The 26,905-nt window shown below is 39.8% G+C and overlaps 1 protein-coding gene and 1 long non-coding RNA gene across 11 annotated transcripts in view; one reads left to right on the forward strand and one right to left on the reverse strand.

Annotated features, from left to right (window-relative positions):
- Positions 1-254: 254 nt before the first annotated feature.
- On the reverse strand, positions 255-4,942 carry LOC128417133 (uncharacterized). Of its 5 annotated transcripts, XR_008331383.1 has the most exons (4): positions 4,798-4,914; positions 4,094-4,160; positions 2,427-2,471; positions 255-1,522 (listed from the first exon to the last, which is right to left on the reverse strand). It is a non-coding gene; the product is annotated as an uncharacterized LOC128417133 (long non-coding RNA). The 5 variants fall into 5 exon arrangements; XR_008331381.1 differs by lacking the exons at positions 2,427-2,471; positions 4,798-4,914 and adding an exon at positions 4,922-4,942; XR_008331382.1 differs by lacking the exon at positions 2,427-2,471.
- A 620-nt stretch (positions 4,943-5,562) lies between these two features.
- Positions 5,563-26,905, forward strand: part of TRPS1 (transcriptional repressor GATA binding 1) — a 238,835-nt gene continuing 217,492 nt past the window's right edge. For 2 of the 6 annotated variants that reach the window (XM_053395410.1, XM_053395413.1), the window contains exon 1: positions 5,563-6,318. Coding sequence is in view for 1 of the 6 variants with exons in the window: in XM_053395414.1 (XP_053251389.1) it covers positions 7,313-7,322 (10 nt within the window). In the remaining 5 variants the exon portion in view is untranslated. Of the gene's footprint in view, positions 6,319-7,047; positions 7,323-26,905 lie in introns of those variants that run through there. The other 4 variants (XM_053395411.1, XM_053395414.1, XM_053395415.1 and 1 more) reach the window with 3 other exon arrangements.

A 26,905-nucleotide genomic window follows, 5' to 3' on the forward strand; every position in this document is an offset into this window, starting at 1 on the left:
TGAGAAAATATCGCTCCCATCATCCCTGACCATTGACTACACTGGTTAGGGTGAACAGGAGTTGTAGTCCCAAACCAGATGTTGTGAAGTCCTGGTTTGTTTGCATTAGGCAAACAATATTTGCTATATTAAACTGCACATAACCTGACCTGGAATTGCATGGTCTGTGTGCTATAGATCCATATAAATGAATCAATAACTGAGAGAGGTTTGCCACCTAATGTGCAGAACAGAAGCCAAAAGTCTACTGATGGTTCCGGAGGAAAGAAATGTGCAATTTATTCCTTTAATTAATTAAGATTGCTTTTCTACACACAGGCATCTGGGAGAAATCCACATGGAGTTTAGGGAGGATTTGTTCTGAATAGACATGCACAAGATTGAACTGCATATGCATTTATTACATAGCTGCAAAAGAGTCGAAGGCGGCATATCTGCAAAGAGTGAACTAATTTTGCCTTCAGGAGGTTGGTTAGGCTGAGAGACAGTGACTGGCCCAAGGTCATCCAGTAAGTTTCATGGCCCAGTCCAGAGTTGAACCCAGATCTCACTAGGTTCAAGGACAGTTCTATTCACTACTCTCCGTGCTAAATACAGTCTGCCTCTGCATATGCAATTTAAGATGCAGAATCCTCAGGATCTTGACAATTCACAGTACTGTATTAATCCTATATGTCACTTTGTTTAATAACTGCTCAAACAACTGCACAGTATCCTCAGCTACTAAATTAATGTCCAAATAATAACAATAGTTGTACTAGTCGTAATAAAAATACTCTCTACCAAAAGTGTTCTGGCTTAGAATTTAAACTGACAAATTTATTCCATAGTTAGTCAGCCGTTTCTGCTGCCGCTTACATTATCAGAACAGTTCATTTAATGTAATTTTCCTTTGGCCTGACTAAAAATATATATGTCCCCATACCTTTGTTTATTATTTGATTACTAAGCACTTGATGCCTGGCAGATCAGAAAGTTCTGCCTGTTGGCTAATTCACATATGAAATGCATACCTCTGTGTTGTTGCCATCGTCTTATCAGAATGGAAGAACAGATCAGACCAAAGATTCATCTTGCCCTGCAACCCATTTCTAATAGAGGACAGTAAGATGCCTCTGGCGAGCTCACAAGAAAAACAAAGTAGATAGGGAACTTTTTCTACCTTGGTCGTAATACTAGAAACTAGAGTCATCAGAATCTCTGAATGTTGAAAGATTCAGAACAGAAGGAAGTTTTGTGGGTTTTTTGGTGATGTTTCCAGCATCATGGAAAGCCTGGGCTCTTTGTCAGGTATCAATCTCCTCAAGGGGATCCTCAGCATCGAATTCAGGGGCCCTGCCTGTTAAACAGGAGCAACTCTCGAGCTCTGTACCAAAATGCTGTTGAGAGATTCATGTCACCCTGAATGCACACTGCAATCAGGTGGCCCAACTGCATGCCACTTTGCCAGTGATGGTGTTTAAATTCCCAAGAACGTTGCAACACAACACTGTGACACTTAAGGAAATGCTCCTCATAAATCCTAATTAAGGAAGACAATAAAGCAAAATTTTACAGAACTTTCACACATAAAATTGGGCCTGGACAGGTTCCAGGGTTTTTTTTCCCTCATCTGCCACCCAACAGTCAACTCGCTGTGTGGTTGTCATGTGCCTGATGTGAACACGGATGACCTCAAAATGGCCTTCAGGACAATCGTGTGTTGAGCAAAGGCAACCTCAGAACTCGTATTTAACTAAGTTGGGGAATAATAATGGAGAAATCCTTTGTTGATGATGTGTCTGCAAAGGCAATAGGCGTTTTAAGAGCGATGGATGTCAGTCTTACAGGCTTTTGGGGAGAATTGCAATTTATGACATGTTAGGATAAACAGTTGGATTATATTTCTGAAAAACGTGTTCCATCAGGTAAAATCGTTGTGATTATAGGCTCTAGTAGTTTAAGTAAGGAAGTTATGCACTAAAAGGTTGAAATTGTAAAACACGTTTGCTTGTGCTTAACTGCTAATCCTTGCCTGTATCTATGTTGAATAAACTACAAGAAGATGAGAGAGAGGAAAAACCACCCCTCCTCCTCAGCATTAAACAATAAAGGCATAGATGGCACGCTGTTTCATCTTGATAAACAAAGGCAACTATGCTGTTTTCTTTCAAGATGTAACCGTCACTGGTCTTTCTATTTTGTCTCAGTGCGGAATACGAGTTAAGAAACTAGTTTTGTTGATTTCAATGTGGCTAAAATTAAACCGATGCTTAACTCTCGTTGAAAGCAATGGAACTGGGGAAATGCTTAAATTTGGCTGGGCTGTACCTCCGTTTAAATCTTTTTGTGGTTTCCACCCCCCTTCCCGTAGAAGGGGGAAAAAACTTTATAAATCTGGCTGGATGAACTGATCAATGTTTATATTCATTATAAGTCACCCACACATTTTGGAACTCCTGCTGCAAAAAGTGTCTCACTTTGTGGGTAACCTGGTTTCAAAGAAAACAAATAGTCTGTTAATTAAAGCAAACAAACAAAATAGATGTGCTTGACAGTACTGGACAGCAGAATAAAAAAGACCCTTCAGTATCTTGCTTTATGTAATTTATATAATTTAGATCTTTAGGGTCTCAAAAACAGATGGACAAGTACTTGAAAGAAACAATAGAATAACTGACCCATGCATATTAGAAGTTACAATCAAGCAATTATTATTTGAGCTCAAGAATGAGTTGGAAATATTTATTTTAGGCTAACTAAATGGACCTCATGAGGCCCTTTGTGTATCCACATATTGTGCCAATCAGAAGCATGTGCTAAAGCCTTGAGCATGAGGTAGAAATTTTCTCTGTATTTTTTTTCATAAATAAATAACTTTGCTTGTGGAAAAAGATAACCCAAAACACTTTGCTGCATCTTTGTTTTGTTTTTGCTTTTATCAAGTTCTTTGTGGCTCTTTTCCCAGTTAACTTTAGCTGCTTATTAATTAGCCTGCTTTTGATATTTGGTTTATTTTAAGGGAAAATGCTGCAGATGTTAGATAGACTATTTTAGAGGTGCTTTGCTAATACAGTTTTTCCAGGATTTTCCTGCTGGAAAATAATACAGCTCGGCCTTACTATTTATGAAGTAGAGATGTGTGTGTTGGGTGGGGATCATTCTAGCATTTCGTTTTTTAACCTGGCCATGTAAATCCTTAGGAGTTATTGTTCGAGTGATATGTTGGAAAGGATATGTGCATCATTTCAAAAAGTTTGTGGTTATGGTAAGATGTGTTAGTTATCAGTAATTTTACACAATAGTTTTAAGTGAATTCATATCTGGGGAAATTGGGGACAAAGTTACAGACTGAGCTGTTTGAACCTTTGTTAGAATTTCTTTTTCAAAATCACCTTGTGATGATACTGAAGTCCATATGAAAGGGAACAGAATTCATTTTTGTAAAGCCTGATTCTATCAGTGCCAGGGGCATGTAAGAAGCAATCACCTTTATTTTTTGTTTTAGACTTTCCATTCACAGTGCCAGCTGACAAGCTTGTTCAGGCATATTCAGTTTGCTCCCTCGCAGTCGAACCCATGACCCAGTTAACCCAAGGGACCTACTGTTTCACCTGATTCATATTCCTGAACCTAACATGATGCTACCAGATTAACTTACTTGCATGTTGGGTCACAAGTTACCTAGAGACAAGACTTTAGTTTAGTTTAAACTAAGTATTCTAGAGTCTTCTAAAACCTTATTGATGGAAAAATGAACGCCAGTCCTTGTTTGCGTAAATTATTCCAGACATTGTCTCTGTCTAAAATTTCTTCAGCAATCGGATTTAGAGCTTAATAAAATAAAACGTGCAGATCCTGCTTCCCCAAAGAGTGCTTATAGTAGATATTAGCAATGTACTACAGTAAATTATTCCACCATTAAAAATGCAAATAGTCCTTAGTAACAGACTTTAAATTCCACCACAGATATGAGTATTACCTTTCTTAGCTTTCCCAACTGAATTTCTGGTGATGGAGTATATAATCAGTCCTCCACATCATGTAATGATTCTCCTCTCCCTCTTTAAAGTAACATGCTATATGTCAGATAAAGCAACTACATTTTACTTACCTCACAAGTTCACCTCTTGCCTGTGAATTATTGCATTCGTATTCATGAAGTGCTTATCAGACAAAACCTACAAAAGAACATAAGTAAGCTTGTGGGGTGGGTGGTGGTGGAGGAATATGAATTAATGAGTTAGTTTACACATCTTCCAGTATATTATACAAAAGATAAGCAAACGATTAATCTAGCAAAACAGGCCTTGGTTTATTTCAAATTAATTTTTGCTTTGTTTGCTAAATTGAAATATTTTTAGTTGTGCCCCCTCCCCACCACCAAAAGGACACTTTTCAGGGAAACATTGTATACGAAGTGAAACGCATTTTGTGCGAAATAACTTTATGTCTAGCTAATAATTAGCTTCTTCATGCTTCCTGGCTGGATAATCTCTTACTAGGAGCGAGAATAAACTAGATTACGACTGCTTGAAGTCTGAAGCCAATTTAAAATGTATTACAAAGGGGAAGCACATCACAGCAAGTAATCTATAGGAAGGGGGGAAAGGTTCTACAAGTGTCCCACAAATGTTTGCCTTCTTTTAGCACCACCTCGTTTCACATTGAAAATTGTTTCAGAGAGAATTTTTCTTTAGAGGTTTTTTTTTTTTTTAAAAATGTCATAGATGGTTGATAATTTACAGTACAGGGAATTTGACTTTTGTTAATTAGAAGTTTCCATAGGAGAGCATACTGTATATAACTGTACACCACCTATATGATAAAACCCTTCAGGGGCTCGGCACTGCTGTTCATGCGGCGTCTTGCTTAGGGTTGCATTAAAAAGGAATGACCTAATATGAAAAACAAGCAAACGAAAGTTACTTGCACTACTAACCAACTCTCGATTTGGGCTGTTCCTAAGTCTCTCTCTCTTTCCCCCCACAGAGCAAGGGACTTCCAACCATAAACTGCATGCAGGCTCTTTTTCATGTTGTGACTTTTCCAAATCCATCTTTCCCAAGGCAGGCAAGCTGAGGATCTCTTCCGATCCCTCCTGTGGAAAGGTGAGCTCCCAAACTTGCACCACCCTAGACAAGGCCCCCCCACCCCAATGCAAAACCAGGATCAGCTCTTTCGCACTGCATCACTGCATACAGAATTTCCCAAGTTCAAGCCCTGGCATCTCCAGGTAGGGAACCCCCCCACCCCATTTTAAACAACCGTAGAGCCTCTGCCAGCATTGAGGCAGCCAGTGGGCTGACTGGGTGCAAAAGCTTCTCTGAAAACTTCCTGTGCGGGGCATTTCTTTTTCTTTCCTTTTAAAAAAATGAGTTTGTTTTTTTGGGGGGGAGGAGAAAGTCTCCCTCCTTTTGCAAAAGTGAACCCACCCCACCCCCCTTGCTGGTGCTCCCCCCTCTCCTCTCCCCGGCCGTCAGGGGCAAAGACGTGTGAATGATGTGATTCTTCCCCGGCCGCCTTCGCCTCGTGGGGCTGCTGCCGCCGCCGCCGCCGCCGCCGCCGCTGCGAATTGCGCGAGCGAGCGGAGACGGAGGAGGAGGAGCCGCCGGAGGAGGAGGAGGAGGCCGGGCTAAGGCCGGCAGCGGCGAGAGGGGACGCCTGCACTGTCTCTTTAAGGGCTCTCCGTCTGGGGTGGCGCTTTTCTCTCGCTAAGGCTCCCTTTGATATTAATAGTGTTGGTGTCTTGAAACTGACGTAATGCTCGGAGACTGAGGTCCTGACAAGCGATAACATTTCTGATAAAGAGCTGATCTCCTTGCAATCTCCAAAAGCCTCCTCGCCTCTCCTCCTCCTCCTTTTTTGGGGCTTGTTTGTGCCACTAGAAGCCAGGCTCTCTTTCCCTCTCTCTCTTTCCTTTTTCATAAACATAACCAGGCAGATCCAGGTCCTCCTTTGCGCTTCCCCCTTTCTCTCTCTCTCTCCCCATCAGCAGAGGGGGCGAGAAGGGGGGGGGTTGTAAAAGCAAATCTTTATTTTCCCCTCTCTCTTTCTCCCTCCCTTTCTTTTTCTTCCTGCTTTTAACCCCCGCTTCTCCCTCTCTCTCTCTCTGTCTTCCTCCTCCTGTCTCCCCCCTCCTCCTTCCTTCCTTCCTTCTCTCTCTCTCTCTTTCTCTCTCTTACCACCCCCCCCCCCGCTTTCCACCTCTTCCAAAATAATCCAAGATCAACTCTGTTGCAAACAACAGAAAGACGGTTCATGGCTCAAGCGACAGTTCCACCATCTTTCAAGCTGCTCCGGTTATTATTATTATTATTACTGCTGATTAATCAACAGGTAAGTGGTGGCGGCGGTGGGAGATGTTAAAAGAACCGGGCCTGTGGGGAGGTGGGGGGCCGGTTTGAAAAAGAACAACATCAGGGGCTGTGTTTTGTGTGTGTGTGGTTGTTGGGGAGGGCAGGAGAGGTGGAGATCGGAGGTGGGGGGGGGAGGAAGAAGAGGGGAGGGGAGTGGGGGGCCGGTTGCGCGCAAATCCTTTCCTGCTTCTGGCGATCACTGCGTATGTGACTCCGGTTTTTTCATTTATTTATTTATAAAAAAGGATCTTCTCCAAATGGTATATCGCGTGTGCGTTATGTCTGCGTGCGCAATGAGAAATCAGAGCTCCGAAACCAGGGTGCGTTGGAAAGAGGGGGCGAGTTTGGTGGTGTTGTAAAGAAGGGGGTGTTGTAAAATAGTGCAAAAGAAGAAGTGAAAGTGCATGGAGGCTTTTTTTATTTTTATAAAAAAAAATTTTGCAATTTATTTTTAAAATAAAACCTCCCTCCCTCTCTGCTTGGCCTGGCTTTTGTGGGTCAAAACCATGTGTTGATGCTTGGGAAATGGGCGACTTGAAAACTTGCAGTAGCCCTGTTGGTGGTGGAGTCAGCGGGGGTCAAGTTCAGCAGCCGAGGAGAGAAGGGAAAAAAAGGGAAGCCCTTCCCCCTTGCGCTCCCTCTCTCCCGCCCCCCACCCGAAAAGAACTTCTAAAGCTCCCGGTGTCTTTCCTGACTCCCCTCCCTTCCTACGTGCATAGCTTTGATTTAATTCCTCCAACCCCCCCCCCCCAAATGTAGGAAAGGAAAGGAGGGGTGGAGGGGAAGAAAGCCCAGAGATATTCTTAAAAAGAAAAGTTTTGCCAATCTTGCACCCAGAGAGAGTGCAGAGACCCTCCAGAGTTTTGGCACCTTGGTGATTTGTTCCCAGAGGAAATTGCTTTCTTTTAGAAGGATAGAAGAAAAGGAAAGAATGGGGACTGTGACAAAAATCCAGGCTCAAGAGGGAGACCATCATGAAAAGTAGTAAGTTCGGGGTGGGGGGAGCGAGGAAACTTTATTATTATTATTTTTTGCGTTTTGTGTGTGTAACTTGTGGATGGGGAGAGAAGTGTGATGGGTGTTGCGTTGTGTAATATATGCGTTTAGGAGATGGGGAAGGGGAGCACTCTCTCCTGATCTCTCACCACCGACACCCCCAGCAAAAGAAAAGGTGATGTGGTGGTGCTACGTAGGGACGACATCTTTTAAATGAGTTTAAAACTTTCTCCCTTGAAAGGCCAGGACCTCTGTTCAGCTCTCGATGAGTTCCTACAAGTTACTTCGTTTAATTTTCAGGACTCCCCCCCCCAGCAATAATTTGCTTACACTTGAGATCCATGTGGCAGATTTCCCCCCCACCCAAGGACTGAATGAATGGAGAGGTGGAAACTTCCTAATACTTTAAGAAGGAAAGATTGCAGTTGTTCTGATAGTAACTTGGGATAAACATACTGAGGGGAGGCAAGTGGGATGGTTTGTTATTAAAAGCTCCAAGAAGAAGCTCTCCCCCCCTTTTTGGGGTGTGTGTGTGTGTGGAAGGGGTACTGTGCAAACTTGACACTTTCTACCCCATAGGTCTCTACCCCTCCCTTTCTCTAATCTCTGCCTTTGATCATAAAGGGACGCTTGCTAGATTTCACTAGCACTTCTCAGGGTCGACTTGTGCTCTGTTGTTCAGGAGAATTTTCCTCTGATGTTTGGGTAGGTTTGAGTTAGTGCATTCCTTTTATTTTTATTTTAAACCACTTTCCGGTAAACAATGTGCCTTTAGCAACTTTAAAAAAAAAAAAGATTGAGAGAACCAAAGTACGTACATATCAATGTAAGTTGCTATGTTTTTTCCCCAATCCGCAAATGTCAGCCTTCTAAATTTCATTGACTGAAAGAGAAGGAAGGAAAGAAAAAGAAAAAAAAGTCAGAGGCCAAGTGATGGAGTAAACACGAGGACTCATAAGGAACCTTCTTTCCATTCATCCTTTTGCCAATGAGCAGGAAGTACTGTAACAAAGTTGGAAAAAATACAGTTGAGGAAAAAGTGCAAGTGGGAATTGGGAATCAGCATTCTAGTGGACAGCTATTTTGTGTGTGAATACGTGAGCTCCTTGTGAATGCTCCTGCTTGCTAAGGATCATAGTAAATAATAATGATAGGATGGGACTTGTGTTTTCTTCTTCCTTTTTATTTAAACATATTTAACACTACGTTGCTGTTGGAAGAGTTCATTTGCTCTTCTCTTGGCATTCGTGGTTTTAAATATTACACACACACACAAAACACAAAAGGCAAGTGTTACAAATGGTAAAGTGCAATTCATTGGTAAAAGTTAGTTCCTGAATGGGACAAACAAGGAATTAAGTTTACAGTTGTCCTTTCTGAAGAGAAGGCACAGCTTGTCCTCATCTTCACATAGTCCATTAGGTGAGAAAGCCTTTTCAAGCATTTCACCACAGTGACAAATTAGAATCTTAGGAAAAGCAAACTCTAAAGGAAGATTTGTTTTTTAATTAAAAAAAAAACAAACTTTTTTTTTTTACAAGTCCCATTGCTCATGGATGTAAATGCAGGGCTTTCATGAGAACATCAACTATTTCCTGTAAATCGTGAAGCTGACAAAGCCGTCTGGAAATGATATCAACATTTTGCAAGGTTTTTTTTTATTTTTTTTTTACAACTGTAGTGAAAGTTTGTTACAAATATAGCTAATCCAAACAAATGGAGCACTTCACTTCCCCCGCTTTAAAAGAAGACATAAAGGCCTTTCTGTTTCCTTCTTTTTAAAAAGATGTAAAAGTTGGTTAAGCTGTGTATTCTAGAGGACACATCACCAACCATTAGCTTCATAGAAATCCTCAAAACCTTCAGTGCCATATTCGTAATCAAAAGGGAGATCATTAAGTTTAGAGCTGTCTCCAAGAGGAGGAAATGTAGCCCTCAGTTTACTATGCTATATCTTAAAGCCAGCTTGTGATAGTTTTCTCGTAGTTTTCAGACTACATTTCTTGGATTAGGAGGTGATCTCAGGTAGATCAGAAAGCAATAAAATGTACTGAAGATAGAGCTAAATACTTCACTACACAAAATACATTTTGGAGGTTTAAGTCAATAATCAAATGGTAGATCTTATTCTTATAAAGATATTGTATCGTAATTGCCCCCGCTAAAAACCTTGCAGGTATAGTTTTTAGGTGTTTGAGCCTCAACATATATGTTTTCATTTGTGAAGTATAAGCTGTTATGGCAAGGATTTGCTCTAGAGTAGTTTGATGGCATTCAAATTCCTTGCTCAAAGTAAGCACTTGCAGAACTCTGATCTAAGGCTTCAGCGAGCCAGCTTAGCCAATACTTTCCTTAGAATGCTTTTTAAAAATGCCTTTATCTCATAAAGGAAACAATAGCTTTTCCAAGTATTTGTGGAATAGCACTGTGTATAGTTTCTAACTGTAAATAACACTGTTATTTTAACTTTTGTGTGTGTGTGTTTGTGTGTGTGTATCAGCACGAGGTACTTAATTATTTTGTTTATTCCTATGAAGTTCTAAGAGTCTAAGTAAGTTCTACTGAGTTTACTGATTTACTTCAAAGTAAATGTGCACAGTGTTTCAGCCTTAATGAATGCACCATATCTGCTGTGCTTGAAGAATGTGCCTCTATACATATAGACCGCTTGCGTGCTGAAGCTCTGCTCATTAAAGACAGTAAAAGCAAAATTGTTGAAGAGCTTTTGACAGTGGCTGCTCATTAGATTTCAGCATTCAGACAATATTTTGTTGATTGAAACCATTAAGGACTGTCTTACGTTTTCCAGTCCTTAAGGTCTCAATGACTACTTCCTTCTTGCTGTCGTGGTTCGAAGATAGTTTGCTATCTATGATTCTATGCTTTGTGTGGCCATTTGAAAGTGACCTTCACCTTATGAAAGGTAGAAGTGTGCACAAGTTAATAATTTCAGAAATTTCTTTAGAAATATTGATGAAAGTTAAGAGCATGGGTATCACCATTACTTTTGCACGGAATAAGCAGTGAAAGCTTCAAAGTTTGTTTTGTATGTGTTTGAATGTATATACTGTTGACCTATCGATATTTGACAATTCTTAAGTAATAACGTTAATTGAAACCTTATCAGATCTTACCTGTAGCTACAGTTGACAATCTCGATTGTCGTTTCTGAATGCACCAAACTAAACGTCGTTTAAAAGTTTATGGCAAAATATTCATGGAAGTTCATAATTAAACGTATTCTAACATGTCGGGTTGGGAGTCTGAAAAAAGTAATTCTCTGTTTACAGATAAACCAAGTGGGAATTGGTGACGTTTTTAATGTGCTTTCTCTTGTAAGAAACTTGTGGGCCATGGTCATGGGTGGATTTAAGTTCCACACCGAATTCAGTGAAACTTAACTTTTGCCGTAATGTTTTTGGGATCAGGCTGTTGGTTAAAGCATTGGCTCCGGACAGCAATATATTCTGATATTCTGATTTTTGGTTTGTGTGTAAAATGAAGCTATTCATTCCAGCAGACTGACAACTTTCCATTTGCTGTTTGCCTTTGCTTAATTTAGTTTCCTCAAGACAACTAGTAAGGTAGTTTAGATTTGTATTTTTGGCAATATTGGGTAACCATAAATGTAGAGTTTTCTGTCCCAAGTATTACACCTCGCAATTCACAACGTGAGTAATTCAAATATACAACTGTATTTCCCGCCCCCGCCCCCCTAAAAACACAAGAAAGTCTTTGTTGGTGAGTTTCAACCTTTTGAGGTTCTCAGGTTAAAAGGAAGTCTAGGGGTTGCCTTTTTCAGGTGTTGGTAGCTATTATCAACTATTAGTATTGCTGTCAGTCAGTTAAATAATTTCATGCGATTAATTATCTACCTTTTAACTGATTAGTTAACTCTTTGATTAACAGTTGCGTATTTCCAAGACACCTGCATATTTGCAATTTTCTGATATGTTGGAAGACAGCTTCCACTTGTTCGAAAGAAGGATCATCTTTAATATTTTCCTTTTCATTTCTTATTTCAGTAGCACAGTGAAAGCAGGATTAAAACAAACAAAATCAATTTTCAGCCCCACAGATTTAATACATCACGATATCATTTAATCAACTTAACCTTCAGTTGATTGATCCACTGATTTTTCTTATCAATACCACTGAATAAGGTATTTATATTTGTCTGTTCCTAAATATACGTTTTATTCTAAGCTGTGAGTGTACGTGCAAACACACTTTTAAAAGGGGGATATTTTTAAAATCTGTATTATGCTTTCTGAACTTCCTCCTTATATATTGTTACAACAGAGTTATGATTTAGCTGTGACAGTTTAAAACCTCCACCCAAATTTTGATAGTTCTGTGATTACTTTCAATTTAATGGAAGATGAGAAGGAAACCCAATTGTTGTTTAGTTTTATTGACTTTTGACAACTTTTGAAAAAAGTGCGTACAAGCAAGGAAAGCTGTCCCATGAACTTCAATAGGATTAAGAGCACAATGTTATGCATGTTTACTCAGATACAAGGTTTAGTTTAATGGAACTTTTCCTGGTAACTGCATAAGATTTCAGCCTGACAGCATAGACCTAGGCATGTCTCCTCAGAAGTAAGTCCTATAAAGTTCAATGGGAGTTACTCCCAGATAAATGCGCATTGCATTTTAGGGGGAATTCGTTTAAGGCTATAGTCTGTGCGCATTTACCTAGCAGTATCCCCCATTGAAAGCAATGGAGCTTCCTTTTGAGTAAACATATGTTAGGTTTATTGTGCTAGAAATCCTAGTACAGTGATTCATTATTTGCATAATTCACCTAGATTTGAAATGGCTGGATTTAAACCAGTTTAATCCCAATTCTGTTGAAAAACCTGAATAATCTTATACCCTTCTTTATGATAGTAGAGTATATTAATGCGCATGGGACTCTATTAGTTCAAATAAGTCTGAGTCAGGGATCCAGTTTATAGTGGGCACATTACAGTTTATTAAAACAGTTAAATCACTGTATTCTAAATATTTACTAAAGGTGTAACTGGGTTTTAATTTTAGATTTACATTCACATTACTTTATATAAGTGTCTTTGGAGCTATCTATTTAGAAGGGTTTGTGGAAGTTGGTGTCAGCGACCTGCAGCAATGGTTGTCCTAAAAGTTTTCCCCAACTATTATTTAAAATGATAGTGTACAGTTATAGCTTGCAACTGTGTGGCCCGATGCCCCACTTTTCAGCCGGAAAAATTAGAGGGAAGTGTGCGTGCGACTGGGCAGTATTCCACGGGGATATTGAATATAAATTTCTTTTCTTGATGGGTGTGTGTGAGAGAGGGGAACCCTGTAATCGTTAGCAATTGTTCCTGGAATCATTTGGAAAGCCTCACTCACCTGAACATCACTTGCGCATTCCCACTAGTTCAGTTGCCTGGTTTGCAGCCTCTTCCGTAGTCTCTGTGTGTGAATGAATCTCTGAGATGTCCATGAAAATGGTGGCTAGCTTATTAAGTTACATGGGGGCAATGTTGTGTGTGTGAGGGAGAATAACATGTTAAAGAAACTTTCCTCACCACGTGTCCCAAATTCAGCATGGTTTTCCGTACGGCTCCACAAAAATGCGCGTGGAAACCTTTTGCTGCCTTTAGTAGCCCGCTTTGTAGTGTCGCATAATTTCCCCATCAGAGTTGGGCATGTTCTAGGATGTGAATCATCCCATAAAATAGCCTGCCTGAAGAACATCGTTTGTTAGTATTGATAACCGAAAGGAGACACATGCATGTACAAACTCCAAGGCACGCATGTGGAACGTGGGAGGGCTGCGTGTTCCTTGCTAAACTGATCATTTAAGATCATCTGGGGAAAGTCTGTTGTGGCACTGCAGCCAACATAATATCACAGGACGGTAACCCCAAAACGAGTGATTTCTGCCCCTTCCCTCTGCCGTATGTGAAGCGTCATCCATCAGTTCCTTCAGACTTCTTGTGAAGGCATATCTTTTTGCCCAGGCTGCCTTTGACCCGTAAGATTGGACCTTTTTATTAATGGATTTCTGTTGGGTTATTATTATTATTATTAAAAACTACTTCACAATACTGTTTGACTGTTTTTATGCTTGTACCTCTGTGTTTATGATACTGTCGTACTGTTCTGTGTTAGATTTCTTTGCATGCCACTTAGGGATTTTGAAATATTAAGCGGTTGAGATAGGTTTTAAGTAAAATTCTAACAACCGCTTTCCATTGGGGGGAAATGAACTGTGCTAAAGTTTTCCTTGCGTGTTCTATTCAATCAGCGTTTTTTGTGTGTTTGCACAGACATACTCCAGTTCCAACACTGTAGGCAAATCAATAAGATTTCCTCTCCCATTACTTTTTGCCCCCTCCTGAAACCAGATTAAAATTTACATTCCCTCCCAAAATTTAGTTGATAAAAATATTTTAATTTTTCAAAATGTACCTAGCTCTTTTAAAAAGTGCTATAAACCCTTTACAAGTGGCTAGACACCTTCCCCTGGTGGTTTTATTTATTCAAGAAGGAAACTTTCTCTCCCTCTTTTCTTGCACGCGCTCTCTCCCTCTTTTTCTTGTTTTCTTTAAACCGACTGACGTAATGCCAAACTTTGCTTTAAAAGAACAGACAGAAGTAATTGGTAGCTTTTAACTTTTAATAATGTTCTGGATTGGTTTTAGTGGCCTAACTGCCATTTTTAAAAAAGAACTCAAGTAAAACCGGGCTTGAAGCCTGAAGAAGAAAGACCCTGTTGATGCAGTTATTTTTATTCCTGTTTTTTTTCTTTCTTAATAAAAAAAATCATTCCTGCTGAGCCTTGCTGCGTTTCTCCGAACGCATTTTGTGAATGCTGGTGCGTTTTAGGTTATACTAACTTCAGACTTGCTGAGAAAAAGGAAAGTGTCCCCACAAAGTTTTTAAAAAATGTTACGGCTCTTTTCGTCCCTCCTCTTTAATCAATCTGTATTAATTTCAATTAATAATCGCTACTCTCAGGCCGGTTAGTACTACTTCTTCTTCTTCTTTTAAGCAACGTCAAGGAATAATTTACACCTATTATTCTACAGCAAGAAACATGTGAGGTGGACAATGGGAAAAAAATTGCATGGGCAAAAGGGGTGATTAGCCTGTTCCAAAACAACCAAGCACAATTTAAAATAAATTGATTCATTCTCTCTCCCCAACCCCCAGTTGCTACTTATTTCATATTTCTTTTGAAAGTCGAACATCTACTGAGACAGGAAACAGTCGACCATTAACACATGCTGCATAAGACAGTAATTTAACTTTTTATTTTTTTAAAAAAGTTGGGGTTTTAAAAACTTGTTTGCTTTATCATCTTCCACAATCACGTTTCCTCTTTCCATTCTCCCAGTTGGGCTTTTCACACCAGCCCGAGCTATCTTGTCTGCAACTGGATTAGGCAAGAGGCTTCATGGGTGAAGTTGGTGTGAGACTTCATTTGTTGGCAAATTAGAAAATCTTTCAAAAGGCCAAGTTAGCGTGTGCCAGTTTTTCCTTCCTTTAGGGGAGGCACTCCACCCATTTGATGGGTACCCCACCCAGAAGTAGAGAGCTATAATTCAGTGGCACTTCTTTTTAAAATGTCAGCTGTCCCTGGAGTTCAAACCCTAGTTTTGCTCTTGAACTTTCATTTCAGCGTCTTTCTAATTCGAGAATATTCTCATTTGTAGAAGGCTTTTGTTGGGCTGCTTTTGTTAATTCTCATTTGGGGGAAAACTCATTTTGATGTGAGTAGGGCTTCATATTGATTTTAGGATTGGCATGTAGGTTTTTTTTTGGGGGCGGAAGCTGGTACAACTGTACTTTTAGGCTATAAAATAAATTTAGATGGTTATTAACCTTTGATCACCCACTCCTATGAGATGGAAGTGCAGACATTCAACTCTTTGTTAATATATTTTATATATAATAACAGCAGGATCGGCAAGGCAGTTGTAATGAAGTATATGATTTAAGTTGATACACTCTCATTGAAGGCAGTGAGGCAAAACTGCTTTAATTTTAGCATTTTATGTTAACTGATTTGTAGATCAGGCTTTATATAAATTTGCTTGGTATCCAATACTTCTCTGTATTTAAATCAAATTTTTTCCACACACAAATCTGCAGGAGTTATGTTTATTATGATCTGGTTTTGCATCTCTTTTTACCAATTAAAACTGGGAAGCACTCCAATTCCCAAATCGGTGCCTATCACGCAATTGTAGATAATATCAAACAAATTTATGCTGTAATCTTGAAATAGTATAGTGTAGAAACATTTTGCATACAGATTTTAATAGAATTTAACTGGGAGTTCTTCCAAGTAGGCTGAATACTGAGTGTCGCTACTCTCCTCCAATTCTCTTTTTAAATGTTACTTAAATTCATCACTTTGATAACAGGAGGGATTGGAAAACATATCTTCCTCAAGGCATGTAGGATATACAACGCTTGTGTCTTCCCGGTGTTGATAGTTCATTTGTGCGGCTCAAAACCCTATGCGTGGAAGATGATACAAAAAGTTCATCAATTGTGCTTATGTTCCTGTGCAAGATTTACTTAAATGCTATGTTTCAGTTTTGCCTCAAACCATTTTAAATCACCTCTGGCCCAACAATCTACTATTTCTAGGTTCCTGAGAGATTAGGTATGACAGTTTCTATTATATAATGAACAGCAGTATTGTTTGAACAAAGGTAACATATTTTGATTTGTGTACTTCCCCCCCTGCTTGGCAGTTGGCAGTAGCATTGCTCTAAAACGGGGAGCGTAAATATCTGAATATATGAGACCTATATGCGTGGAAAACAGGAGATGTTTTAAAATCACTGCCGGTATGATACACGATACAGCGCAAAGAGTGTGTATATGTTCCTTTCTTATATGTACACAATGTACCTGCACACTGTTCTGGCCTTTATATGTTCATATATGATGGTGGTTTTTTCCGGCAACTTGTGCTTCTCTCATCTACTGTTGTAAGTGCATCCTTTTCCACATCACAGAAATGCCGCACAACCAAAGAGGCAGAGCTGTCGGCAGTTATCTGTAGAAAGGAGGCGTTTTACAGAAAATGGCCCACATTAGTAATTCACTAGAAACGTGTGTGTAAGAGTTTGTCTCACAAGTCTGTTTTGAAAAGAGTAATATTTAAGTTGTTTGGCTTATGTGCCAAACAGACTGGTTAACATCTAGGGCTGTTGTTTTGGCCCCGATAGACCCAAAAGGTCTTACACTAGGCCATGGGTAGGCAACCTAAGGCCCCGGGGCCGGATCCGGCCCAATCGCCTTCTAAATCTGGCCCGCGGACGGTCCGGGAATCAGCGTGTTTTTACATGAGTAGAATATGTCCTTTTATTTATAATGCATCTCTGGGTTATTTGTGGGGCATAGGAATTTGTTCATTCCCCCCCCCAAAAGAAATTTAGTCTGGCCCCCTGCTGAAAAAGTTTGCTGACCCCTGCACTAGGCAAATAAATTAACATTTTCTGACACCTTCACAGGCAAAAATGTGTGAAAAGTGATTAGTTTTTCCCTTTGCCCTGAAGGTCATATAGCTCTGGCTCCACTGGACAAATGGGAAGAGTGAATACAAGAACGGACAGCAGTCTCTAGCCATGTTCTGCCACCCAAACTCCAGATGTTCAGAGAGTGTCTCTAGTTATGGTAGGGGACATACATATATGCCGAAGATCTGTTTATCAAAAGACCTAGCCCTACTGTGTCAGTGGTCTTTGAACTATAGAGTGCATCAGTATTATTTGGGGGCTTGCATATTGTGTACCTTCTTGTGCATGTGATAGGATTTAATTCTATGGATGTCGAATGAACATTTTGTAGGAATGTTTCTATACTCTTATGGTAAATATTATGAAAATGAAAAAGTGCTTAACAACCACAGTGTACAGCATAGTATTGCATCCCTCAGTTTGGACCAGTTGGTGGTTCAAGTTTGGATTAATTCGCTGGTACTTAAATGAAATTCTCTTTAATGAAATGTTTGCACATTGTGCATGTCCCCAAACACCCTCTTTCCTTGGTATGTAAACAGTTCAGATGCTATATTACTTGTGTAAACATAACACTGTATCAAGCACATACTTTTTAAAAAAAGTGCTACGAACTACTTAGTTCCTTTTTAAAAGCATTTTAATAAATATTATAGTATTTTGGTTCAGGCACAATTTTGACAGCAGTTGTTTAGCTGCAAGCAGGATCTTCAGTAAAATTGAAAGCTAACCTGTTGTTTTCATCCTACGGTGCCTTGCTTGAATTGGGCTATGGATTGTTTAGTTCCAAGAAGCCATTTTCGAAAAACTTTTTGGAGTCCAGTGTGGGCTGGTTTGGGTGACAGTCCTGTTAAGTTCCACATTTAAATCTGAGATGAATGAACTCATTCAACTGATCTGTAGTCTCACACCTAATCCCCCCCCCCACTAAACTGTCAAATTGCACTATTAAAAAAAATTTATTGTTTGTTGGAATGTTACATGGCATAAATAGTGCTGCATATGACTCCTTTTCAACCCCCAGCCCAAAAGCGTTAATCGATAATCCCTCTTTTTCCTTTTACCCCCCTCAATTATTTTGTTTTTAAGATGTCTGTTTGCAATGGTGCAATAGTGTGAGAAACAGTAGTTCGGTTTATTTCCACCAGGAATCAATGATGTGGCATTTTTCATTTTATATAGGCACTACTCTCTCATCCACAGAGCATGCTATATATTTTGTGTTCACTCTCTCGTTGTGCCTCCATTTTTATCCTTGCTTCTCTCTCATGTCTTTTTATGCTGTGTATATATAAACACAGGGCATGTCCCTTCTAAAAATACATGCAAATTAAGTTCCCTTAAGTGTTGCACCTTTTTTTTAATTACACAGAAAACCCCAGTGTTTGTTTTGCTGCTTATGAGACTTAATATGTTCAAAGTGTTTATTGTGATGTAACGAGAATTCTGACACAGATACTAGTGCGCAGGGAAGGGACTGAGGAGGGGGAGACACGCCCTCAAGTTCCACTTTTACTCATGACTAGTTTTGTAAGGTCATTGCGACGAGGCTGTTTGTCAGCTCTGGAAAAGTTTAGAAATCTAAGCAGATACTCAGTTCACTTACCGTATTTTTCGCTCTATAACACGCACCCGACCATAACACGCACGTAGTTTTTAGAGGAGGAAAATCCGTAGGCATGCCACCCGTAGGCATTCCCTCTATAACACGCACAGACATTTCCCCTTACTTTTTAGGAAGAAAAAAGTGAGTGTTATGGTGCAAAAAATACGGTACTTTAGAGCTGTTTATGCCATTGGTATAAAAACGTTAAAAGGTAATGGATTTGGTGTTTGGGTTTGATTTGGCTGTCTGAATTCTTTTATGCATGTTTGGGTGTGATAAAGATAGCTTGGTTAAGGGTAGAAAAAAAACAATTTAATGTCTTAATCTAAGGTGTTAGGATTAGTCTTTTATAGCTTAAGCAACTGGTGGCATCTTAAAGCATTTCATCAAATGCGTGAAGGATTATATATTACGTATCTGACGAAGTGGATTGTGGTCCGTGAAAACATATGCCGTAATAAATTTGTTGGTCTTTATGGTGCCACGAGACTCTGTGTTACAAGTGTTATGGGTTGTTCAGTGTGCGTTTAAATAAAGACCCAAATGTTGGGTTGGCCCACCGACTAAAGTGGAAAAAGGATATTTTTCTATTTTCACTCACTAGTTTGTGCCAGTAAATTGTGATGAAAGTGCTCAACTTGTTTTCTGGAACTCCCTTAATGGTTTTCCATTCTGTTTTTGTTGGCTGCTTCACCTAGGGACGCGGGTGGTGCTGTGGGTTAAACCACAGAGCCTAGGATGTCGATCAGAAGGTCGGCAGTTCGAATCCCCGCAACGGGGTGAGCTCCCGTTGTTCGGTCCCTGTTCCTGCCAACCTAGCAGTTCAAAAGCACCTCAAAGTGCAAGTAGATAAATAGGTACCGCTCCGGCGGGAAGGTAAACGGCGTTTCCGTGTGCTGCTCTGGTTCGCCAGAAGCGGCTTAGTCATGCTGGCCACATGACCTGGAAGCTGTACGCCGGCTCCCTTGGCCAATAAAGCGAGATGAGCACTGCAACCCCAGAGTCGGCCACAACTGGACCTAATGGTCAGGGGTCTCTTTACCTTTGCCTTTACTTTTCCCATTTTCACTATTGCTGGTTGCAGGCCCCTGCAGAGTTTGTCTGGGCCCCAGGGTGGAAGTTAGACTAAAGTTATGAACTCAAAGAAAAGCAGCTGGTCCCTGTGAGGGGCCCTCAGCCAGCTTAGCCCTCCAAGATCCGTGGCAAGTGTACCCAGCTGCCCCGACCTTCGGCTGGTAGGAATCCTGTCAGAGTACTTTCTAGGTGACTCTCAGATGATCTGTCTAGCCGTAGTGATGTCTTGTACTACACCCACTGCTAAAACCATGGGAAATGAGTTTCGAGGCCTTCCAACACATCAACCCTCCATTTCAATATATGTTGGCTTAATCAAGACTGCCGTCTCAGCATGCCTATATTCAGTGTGAAATAAAATTCATTTCAGTAAATCTGTATCGTATTTCCAAACATGCCAGACTGGGTGTGGATGTGATATTAGTAGTGCAATACTATACATGTGTATTCAGAAGTAAGTCTCACTGCTTTCAGTTGGGTTTGCTCTTAGGTAAGTGTATATGTGACTGTGGCATAGGGAGTGTGGCACGTTAAAACTGTTAAAGAGATGTAGCGTCAGGTCAGTGCATGTCAGAATTACCCACAGAATGCCAAGTTTCCTTCTTAACAGCAAATAACTAGTGCAGCTTTGCTCCTGTTTTATGGAAATGAGTGTGATTGCTCAGCTGAAGTAAAGTGTGATGAATGCATAGAATGTGCTCTTCACAGTTTTAGTGCCCATTGGGAGAAGTTGGTATAGGCAAGGAAGCTGGTTTCCAACCAATATTCTTAGGAACATAGGAAACTGCTTTATAGCAAGTCAGATCACTAGTCCACTTAACTGTAATTTCTGCACAGGTTGGCTCTCCAGGGAACATTCTCTGTCCTACCTGGGACCTCCTGCAAGCAAAGCTACCAGTGTAGCTAAATGGCACCTTAAACCTAGGTTATGGGCACAACAACGGAATGTCTAGGCATGCTTTTTTAATAACAAGAATACAAAGCTGAAAATGAATGAACTGCAACTAAAATATTTTGTTCATTTTTCTCATGGTCTAGTCCTTCCCCTCCCCACCCACCCCTATTATTCTTAAGAGGGTCTCCGGTCTTCAGAGAGTAGCTGGAAGTGGGGAGGCAGAAAAAGGCCCTCCTTTTCTTCCACTCTGCAGTTTTAATCTGAAATCTTAGGCGCAATACTGTGCCCAGAGCTCAGAAACTGCTCGCGCTAATGAAATTCCCTGTCTCAAAATGTGCCTAGAACAATGGGAGTTTCGAACACTGGAAGCTACTGCTCTCCAATTGAGCTACTCCCTTCACTGAACAACTGATGTACGTTGAAGGGTGGGAGGAGTCTTCAAAACAACTGTTGTTTGGGTAAAATAGTTTTCATAGGCTATTATTGGGCAGCCATCTTCTAATGCAGCCTATCTCAACCTCTGGGTCCCCAGATATTGTTGAACTACAACTCCCATCACCCCCAGCTAGCAAGGCCAGAGCTCAGGGATGATGGGAGTTGTAGTCCAACAACATCTGGGGACCCACAGGTTGAGAACCGCTGTCAGGTGGGACACGGTCCAGTCTTGTTTGGTGAGCTGCAGTGGGAGCAATAGTGGTCATTGCTATCCTTGGGTAGAATGGGGTGAAGAGTATAAAGCCCTGAATAGGAGTGGATACACTAGTTCCACCAAATATCACCACTGCGTCTTGCCAGCAATATTACTGTTGGGATTCAGCGACTCCTTTGGATTACTGACAGCTTGTTTAGCTTCTTCATCACTTTCTATGAAGGTGCAGAGGGGAAGCTTCCTCTAAACTTGACTGCTACGATAATCTAGGGAGATGCGTGCCACTTTTATCAAGCCCTGGCAACTTAACCCGGCTTTCAAAAACAACTTTTACTCCAGTGTTCTTGTAATAAGAGCTTTGCTGGATCAGACCAAGAGTTCCCAAAAGTGGTAATCCGGAACCATTTTTGGTAGCTTACAAGTAGGAAATGAAAGCAACCACTCTTTCTCCCATGGTTTGTTTCCCTACAAATGGTGATTCTTTAAATAGATTAATTTCCCACCTTTCTTCAATAGAGCTCGAGGTGACATACAGAGAGTTCCTAGGCAGTCTCATCCCAAGTGTTGCCCAGCCCTAAATCTGGCTTGGCTTCAGGGAGTTTTCTGAATCATCTACTTTCAAACTCTATGAACACAGTGGGTCAGTTTGGGTAATCTGACTAATAGCTGTTGGTGGACTTGTTCTCTACTTTATTATGGGTTTCATCTTATTCAGTGTAGTGCCTAAATCTCAAGTTAGTTGCACGGAGCATTCTTTCAAGCCATTCTGTGAGCTGGGAGTTCACAGTAGTGTAGTTCAGAAGCTAAGAATGTTGAATATACCCAGTTCAGATCTTAACACCAATCATTAACTTGCTCAGGCTGCCGCCCTGCATCTAATTATTTGGGACTAAGTCTTCCTGGAATCAGTAGGGTTTACTTTTGAATCAACATGCCTGTGAACAGGCTGTGTTGCCCTGGGCCAACTACTATATCTCAGCTTTGGCTCCAGCCTTCTTTATAGGGTTAATAATACTGCCCAAAGCTCTCCTCCAGTTTTACCTTGTGTGAAACAGGCTTCCAGTTTCCTGCCGCATTCTCAGAGCACTTTAAAACTAATTTGGAATTTCTTTAGAATTTTGGCTGGCATGTGGTTCTGAGCTTACCTTATCACTGCAAGGTGCCCCGAAGAGTTCTTTCCAGGATATATTTCTCTTTGATTGAATCGTAAAGGTAAAAAAAGGTAAAGGACCCCTGGATGGTTAAGTCCAGTCAAATTTGACTATGGGGTGCAGTGCTCATCTCCGCTTTCAGGCCGAGGGACCTGGTGTTTGTCCGCAGACAGCTTTTTCGGGTTATGTGGCCAGCATGACTAAACCGCATCTAAAATGTGGGAGAAATTTTCAGCACAGCACTAAGTGTTAGAGCTTACAGATGCGTTGCTTAACACTAAACAGCAGTTTAGAGCTATGTGGATGAGCCCCAGTGTGCAAAGTCTGGGGCTTCCAAACTTTTCTTCCTTCTCTCCCATGCAACCATGGGAGGGAAGACATTGCTGGAGTATATTTTCACTTTTAAGGAATCTCCACTTAATATTCCATTTGAACCAAGGATCCTGGTTTAAAATAAAGATTAACTCATCAGCTTCATAATCTGATTTCAAGTTGGCTTCCTATGACACAAGAGTTTATTTTAATAAAGTTCTTGATTCAAATGCAACACTAAATATACTGGGCTCATGGGAACAAGATAGGAAAAATGGGATGCATGTAAGATTGATGCTTTGCTTTAGAACGTTAAGACCCTTTCACATAATACCATAGTTTAACCATGGTTTGGTGTTGCATGTGGGTGTAGCCATTGTAACATAATTTGGACATTACAAATGCTAGGTATTATTGCTGTTGCAGTCAAACCTCAGTTGTCGAACATAATCTGTTCTGGGAGTCCGTTTGACTCCCGAAACATTCGACAACTGAGGCGCGGCTTCTGATTGGTTGCAAGAACTTCAAGAGGAAGCTGTGTCGGACGTTTGGGTTCCAAAAATCATTCGAAAACTGGAGCATTTACTTCTGGGTTTTTGGCGTTTGGGAGTCGAAATGTTTGAAAACGGAGCCATTCAAGAACCGAGGTTTGACTGTATTTCTTTCCAGTTGCATTGTTCTTAATGGCCTAGGCAAATGAATAGATAAATGGTATCAGTTGTAAATTAATCTTGAAGGACTGTAAATAAATTCAGTAATGAAAGATGTGTTGTGAATGGGCTAGTGGATGCGGTTGAATATTTTAATATACAAGTTTTTAAAGAGCCCTGGTGAAAGGTACATGCCCACCATGCTTGGATTCTCTTATTTTAAAAATAAGTTTTTTAGAAATTGGTACTTCAGAAAGCTTTTGGAAAATGGTACTCACAAATACTGGGGGAAATATAAATAGCAGCAAATCATTGGGCATAGGTCTGGCATATGGAGTCTGATGATTTAAAAACCGATACAAATGATTTGTACAGTAGATGTCTCGAGCATTCTATGGCTTTATATACATTTTGAGTTTATGATACCACTGTGCAAACATCCAGAAGAATCACTGAAATGCTTCTATAGCTAAGAACCTGTCAGAATGGATGGCTTGGAACTGCTTCTTCAGAATTCCTTGCTACTCTAGGCATTTCTTAGCTCTGAAGACAGTACAAAAATGTTGCATACCTCACCTTTCCCACTTCCTCTTTCATTTGTCCAAACAACCTGTTGTTTTGTGAGCACAATAAAACTACTTTGCAGTATGTTTTTCTGAGTAGCACACAATTGTAATTGGAACCACTAGCAATTAAACACATGCACACAACAACTTTTGTTTCAGAAGCCTTCATTGTCAATGTGAAGGAGGAATTTTTCAAACGCCAAAGTAAAAAAAGAAGTAAGGAAGGGGGCAGCTGTGGAATTTGCCTTACTGGGTGAAAGGAGAATTGTGGTTTAAGAAGCTACTGGCTTCATAGAGCATTCGGAATTTCTTGCCTCAAAAGAATCTGATATACGTTTGAGGAGAAAGGAAGCTGAGACCAAGCAAAATGCTTTATAATCTGAACAATTCTGACTGCATAGAAATCTCTATTTTCCTTCCTTCCTGGTTGCAAACTGTGACTTCCCTTTTCCTTTTCTTTTTTTATGTGAAAAGGAATTTCAGACCAAACTTTACCACAGTGGAAATGCCATAAAACAAATCACTCTGGGTAGCTCAAACGCTGTATGTATAACCGAGAATGATACTCAAACCATTCGCAGCCTGATACGAAAGGACTTTCAGTTGGGACTAGGACTGGGGAGACTTTCATATCTAAAAATGAACGTTTATCTTCCTTTTGAAGTTTGTTATTGGAGAGAGAAGAGTCGTCCCAAATAGTGTGTGCTTGATTGAAAGCAGGTAGGATCTGTTTAAGATTCGAAAGAAAAAGGAACGAATTCTCCTAGATGCTATAATTCCAGGTAATGTTTGAATTGCTGGTAAATGTGAGGTGTCTGTGATCGGTTAGCTTCTTGTAATATTTTTGTGCCTACATTGGTTAAAATCGAATCATTCTGTATCCAGAGAAAGTTTCTTGTTCCAACGTGATAGCCTAGCAAGCTATAGAATTTCCATGCATCTCCCTTGTTCCCTAATATTTCACAGATTTTGTTTGGTTTTCGTTTCGTGTCTAGAGGTTGACGTAGTGAACATTGAGATATATATCATATAATGATTTTACATTAGTGTAATGATCTCTTCTGTCAGGAAGATTTTGTTTCTCTGAGTAGCCTCCTAATTAAATGAGGTAGACCAAACTGTGTGTACACCCTTGTAAAATTGCACATGCTAGTTATAAGAAAACAAATATTCAGCTTTACTTACTTTGATTCCAATCCTATAATTATTATTTTTAAAATAAAACCCTTTATGCCTGTAACTGTGGATGCATCTTGGGATGTTTAGCCGATTGCTTAACTACTATGTACTACTTCTTCTTGTTCAAAACTGTACTCAAGATTACTGTCATTCAGGAAAGAGATAATAGACAGGACACACTTATTCTCTAGTCCATCGCCAGTTGTTAGAAATAAGTTCCATTCAAACACATTGTTTGGAATTGAGGCTAAAATACTTTGACTTCATAAGTAGTGCTAGTTACTATTACACTGTGCATTTATTAAAGAGGCAAAAGTCTGGCTCCATTTAAGACTGTCAAAATGCACACCCACTTCATTTAACACAGGGCTGCGCTGGCCATTCCGAAAGGCTTAGAGCCTCCTGTCACTGTGAAATTTCGAAGGGAAATTCTAAGTGGGGTACGTGTATGTTCTTTGCTTATTATTTGTTTTCTCCCCCCCCCCTCCAATGGTTAGGAAGTGTCTCCCCTTCGTTTTGCTCATAAAAGAGACTCTTGATAGTTTTATGGTGTAGGGTGGAATTATCTTGACAGGCCATTTTGTTTTAAAAGTTACGTAAAAATGTCCTTGACAATTATTTCTTCGGAAATTGTTTCAGATCATTTAATACTAGAATACAACCAGAATACTGAGGGAAATGGCTTTTCAGCATTGTGTAAAGAGTTAAGAATTGCCCACAGTTTCTGTCTGTTGGCTTTGCAAATTGTTGCATTAAATGCTGTTGAGATAACTAACATTTTATTTTTACACAACTGTCTTTTTCTTGCTGTGTACTTTTTTTTAGAGAGAGACAACTTCAGAGTGATTTTTTTCAACTCCATACTTTATTGTAACAATTTGTTAATGTGTGCTTTTCATTTGTGTCCAAATGCGTATTAGTTATGTGTTAGAGGGTTTTGCTTTAGTACTCCTTTCATCCTTGTCATATTTTAGCATGTGCCTTTAAGATGGAAATCCCTCCTCCTATCTGAAGTATTAGTAATTTCAAAAACAAAGATTAATAATGTGGAAGGGTTCTCCTTTTGCATCTATCTGCCCGTGCAATCTGATGTGAGTTGCAATCCGTTCTGCTCCATCTTTTCTCTGTCAACAGGTTTACAAAGCTTTATTGTAGATTACCAAATCATTCACTTGTTTTTATTTTATTGTTACTTAATAAAATCTATATAATGCTTGATTGTAAAACAAGCAAACCTCTAACAGTTTACAAAATTATAAAATAAAACATTAAAAGTTTCAATGAAAAAGTTAAAACAGGTATTTAAAAGCATTCAAAAGGTGATTAAAACAAATAGTAGCTAAAAAGAGATAAAACACATTTAAGACTATATTTCTGGATAGGCTTAAACTAAAATGTTTTAAGCAGACTCTAAAGTTTTAGTGTTGGTAAATTACAAGTATTTTAAAATAGATCTTCAGTAGAACAAACAGCATAGCATTATAGTCCTTTTAAGGCTAATAGCTTAATATACTAACAGTGCTCAAGTGTAGTATATGAGCCTTTTAAGATATAATTTATGTATTAACACGACAATTCTGTCTACACTTACCTGGGAGTAACCCCAGTTGAACACAGTGGGACTTACTTTTAAGTAGATAATGTATAGGGTTGTGCTGTAAAAAATGTCATGACTGTTCTTCAGTTTGGCAGTTAAACTGCAACACAGCAGTTGTGTAGTAGATTTATTTAAACGTTTTAAAGCTTTGGTGTTGTTTTGAAGGTTAAGGATTGTTCTTCTATGAATATTTCTCCACCCCTGCCTTTCAGCAATCTCTGATTTGGGCCTCGTGTTTCCTTTGTCTTTCAAACAATGGTCCGTTCAAACTCTTTGCTGCTCAATAAGAAAAGCATCTAAGTTTAATGAATAAATAATTGCCACGTAAGGTTACATGGTGTATATACCCAAAAAACAAAACAATTCTGTAGACTAGGGATCGG

This window comes from Podarcis raffonei, chromosome 7 (assembly GCF_027172205.1).
Source record: "Podarcis raffonei isolate rPodRaf1 chromosome 7, rPodRaf1.pri, whole genome shotgun sequence".
NCBI lineage: Eukaryota > Metazoa > Chordata > Lepidosauria > Squamata > Lacertidae > Podarcis > Podarcis raffonei.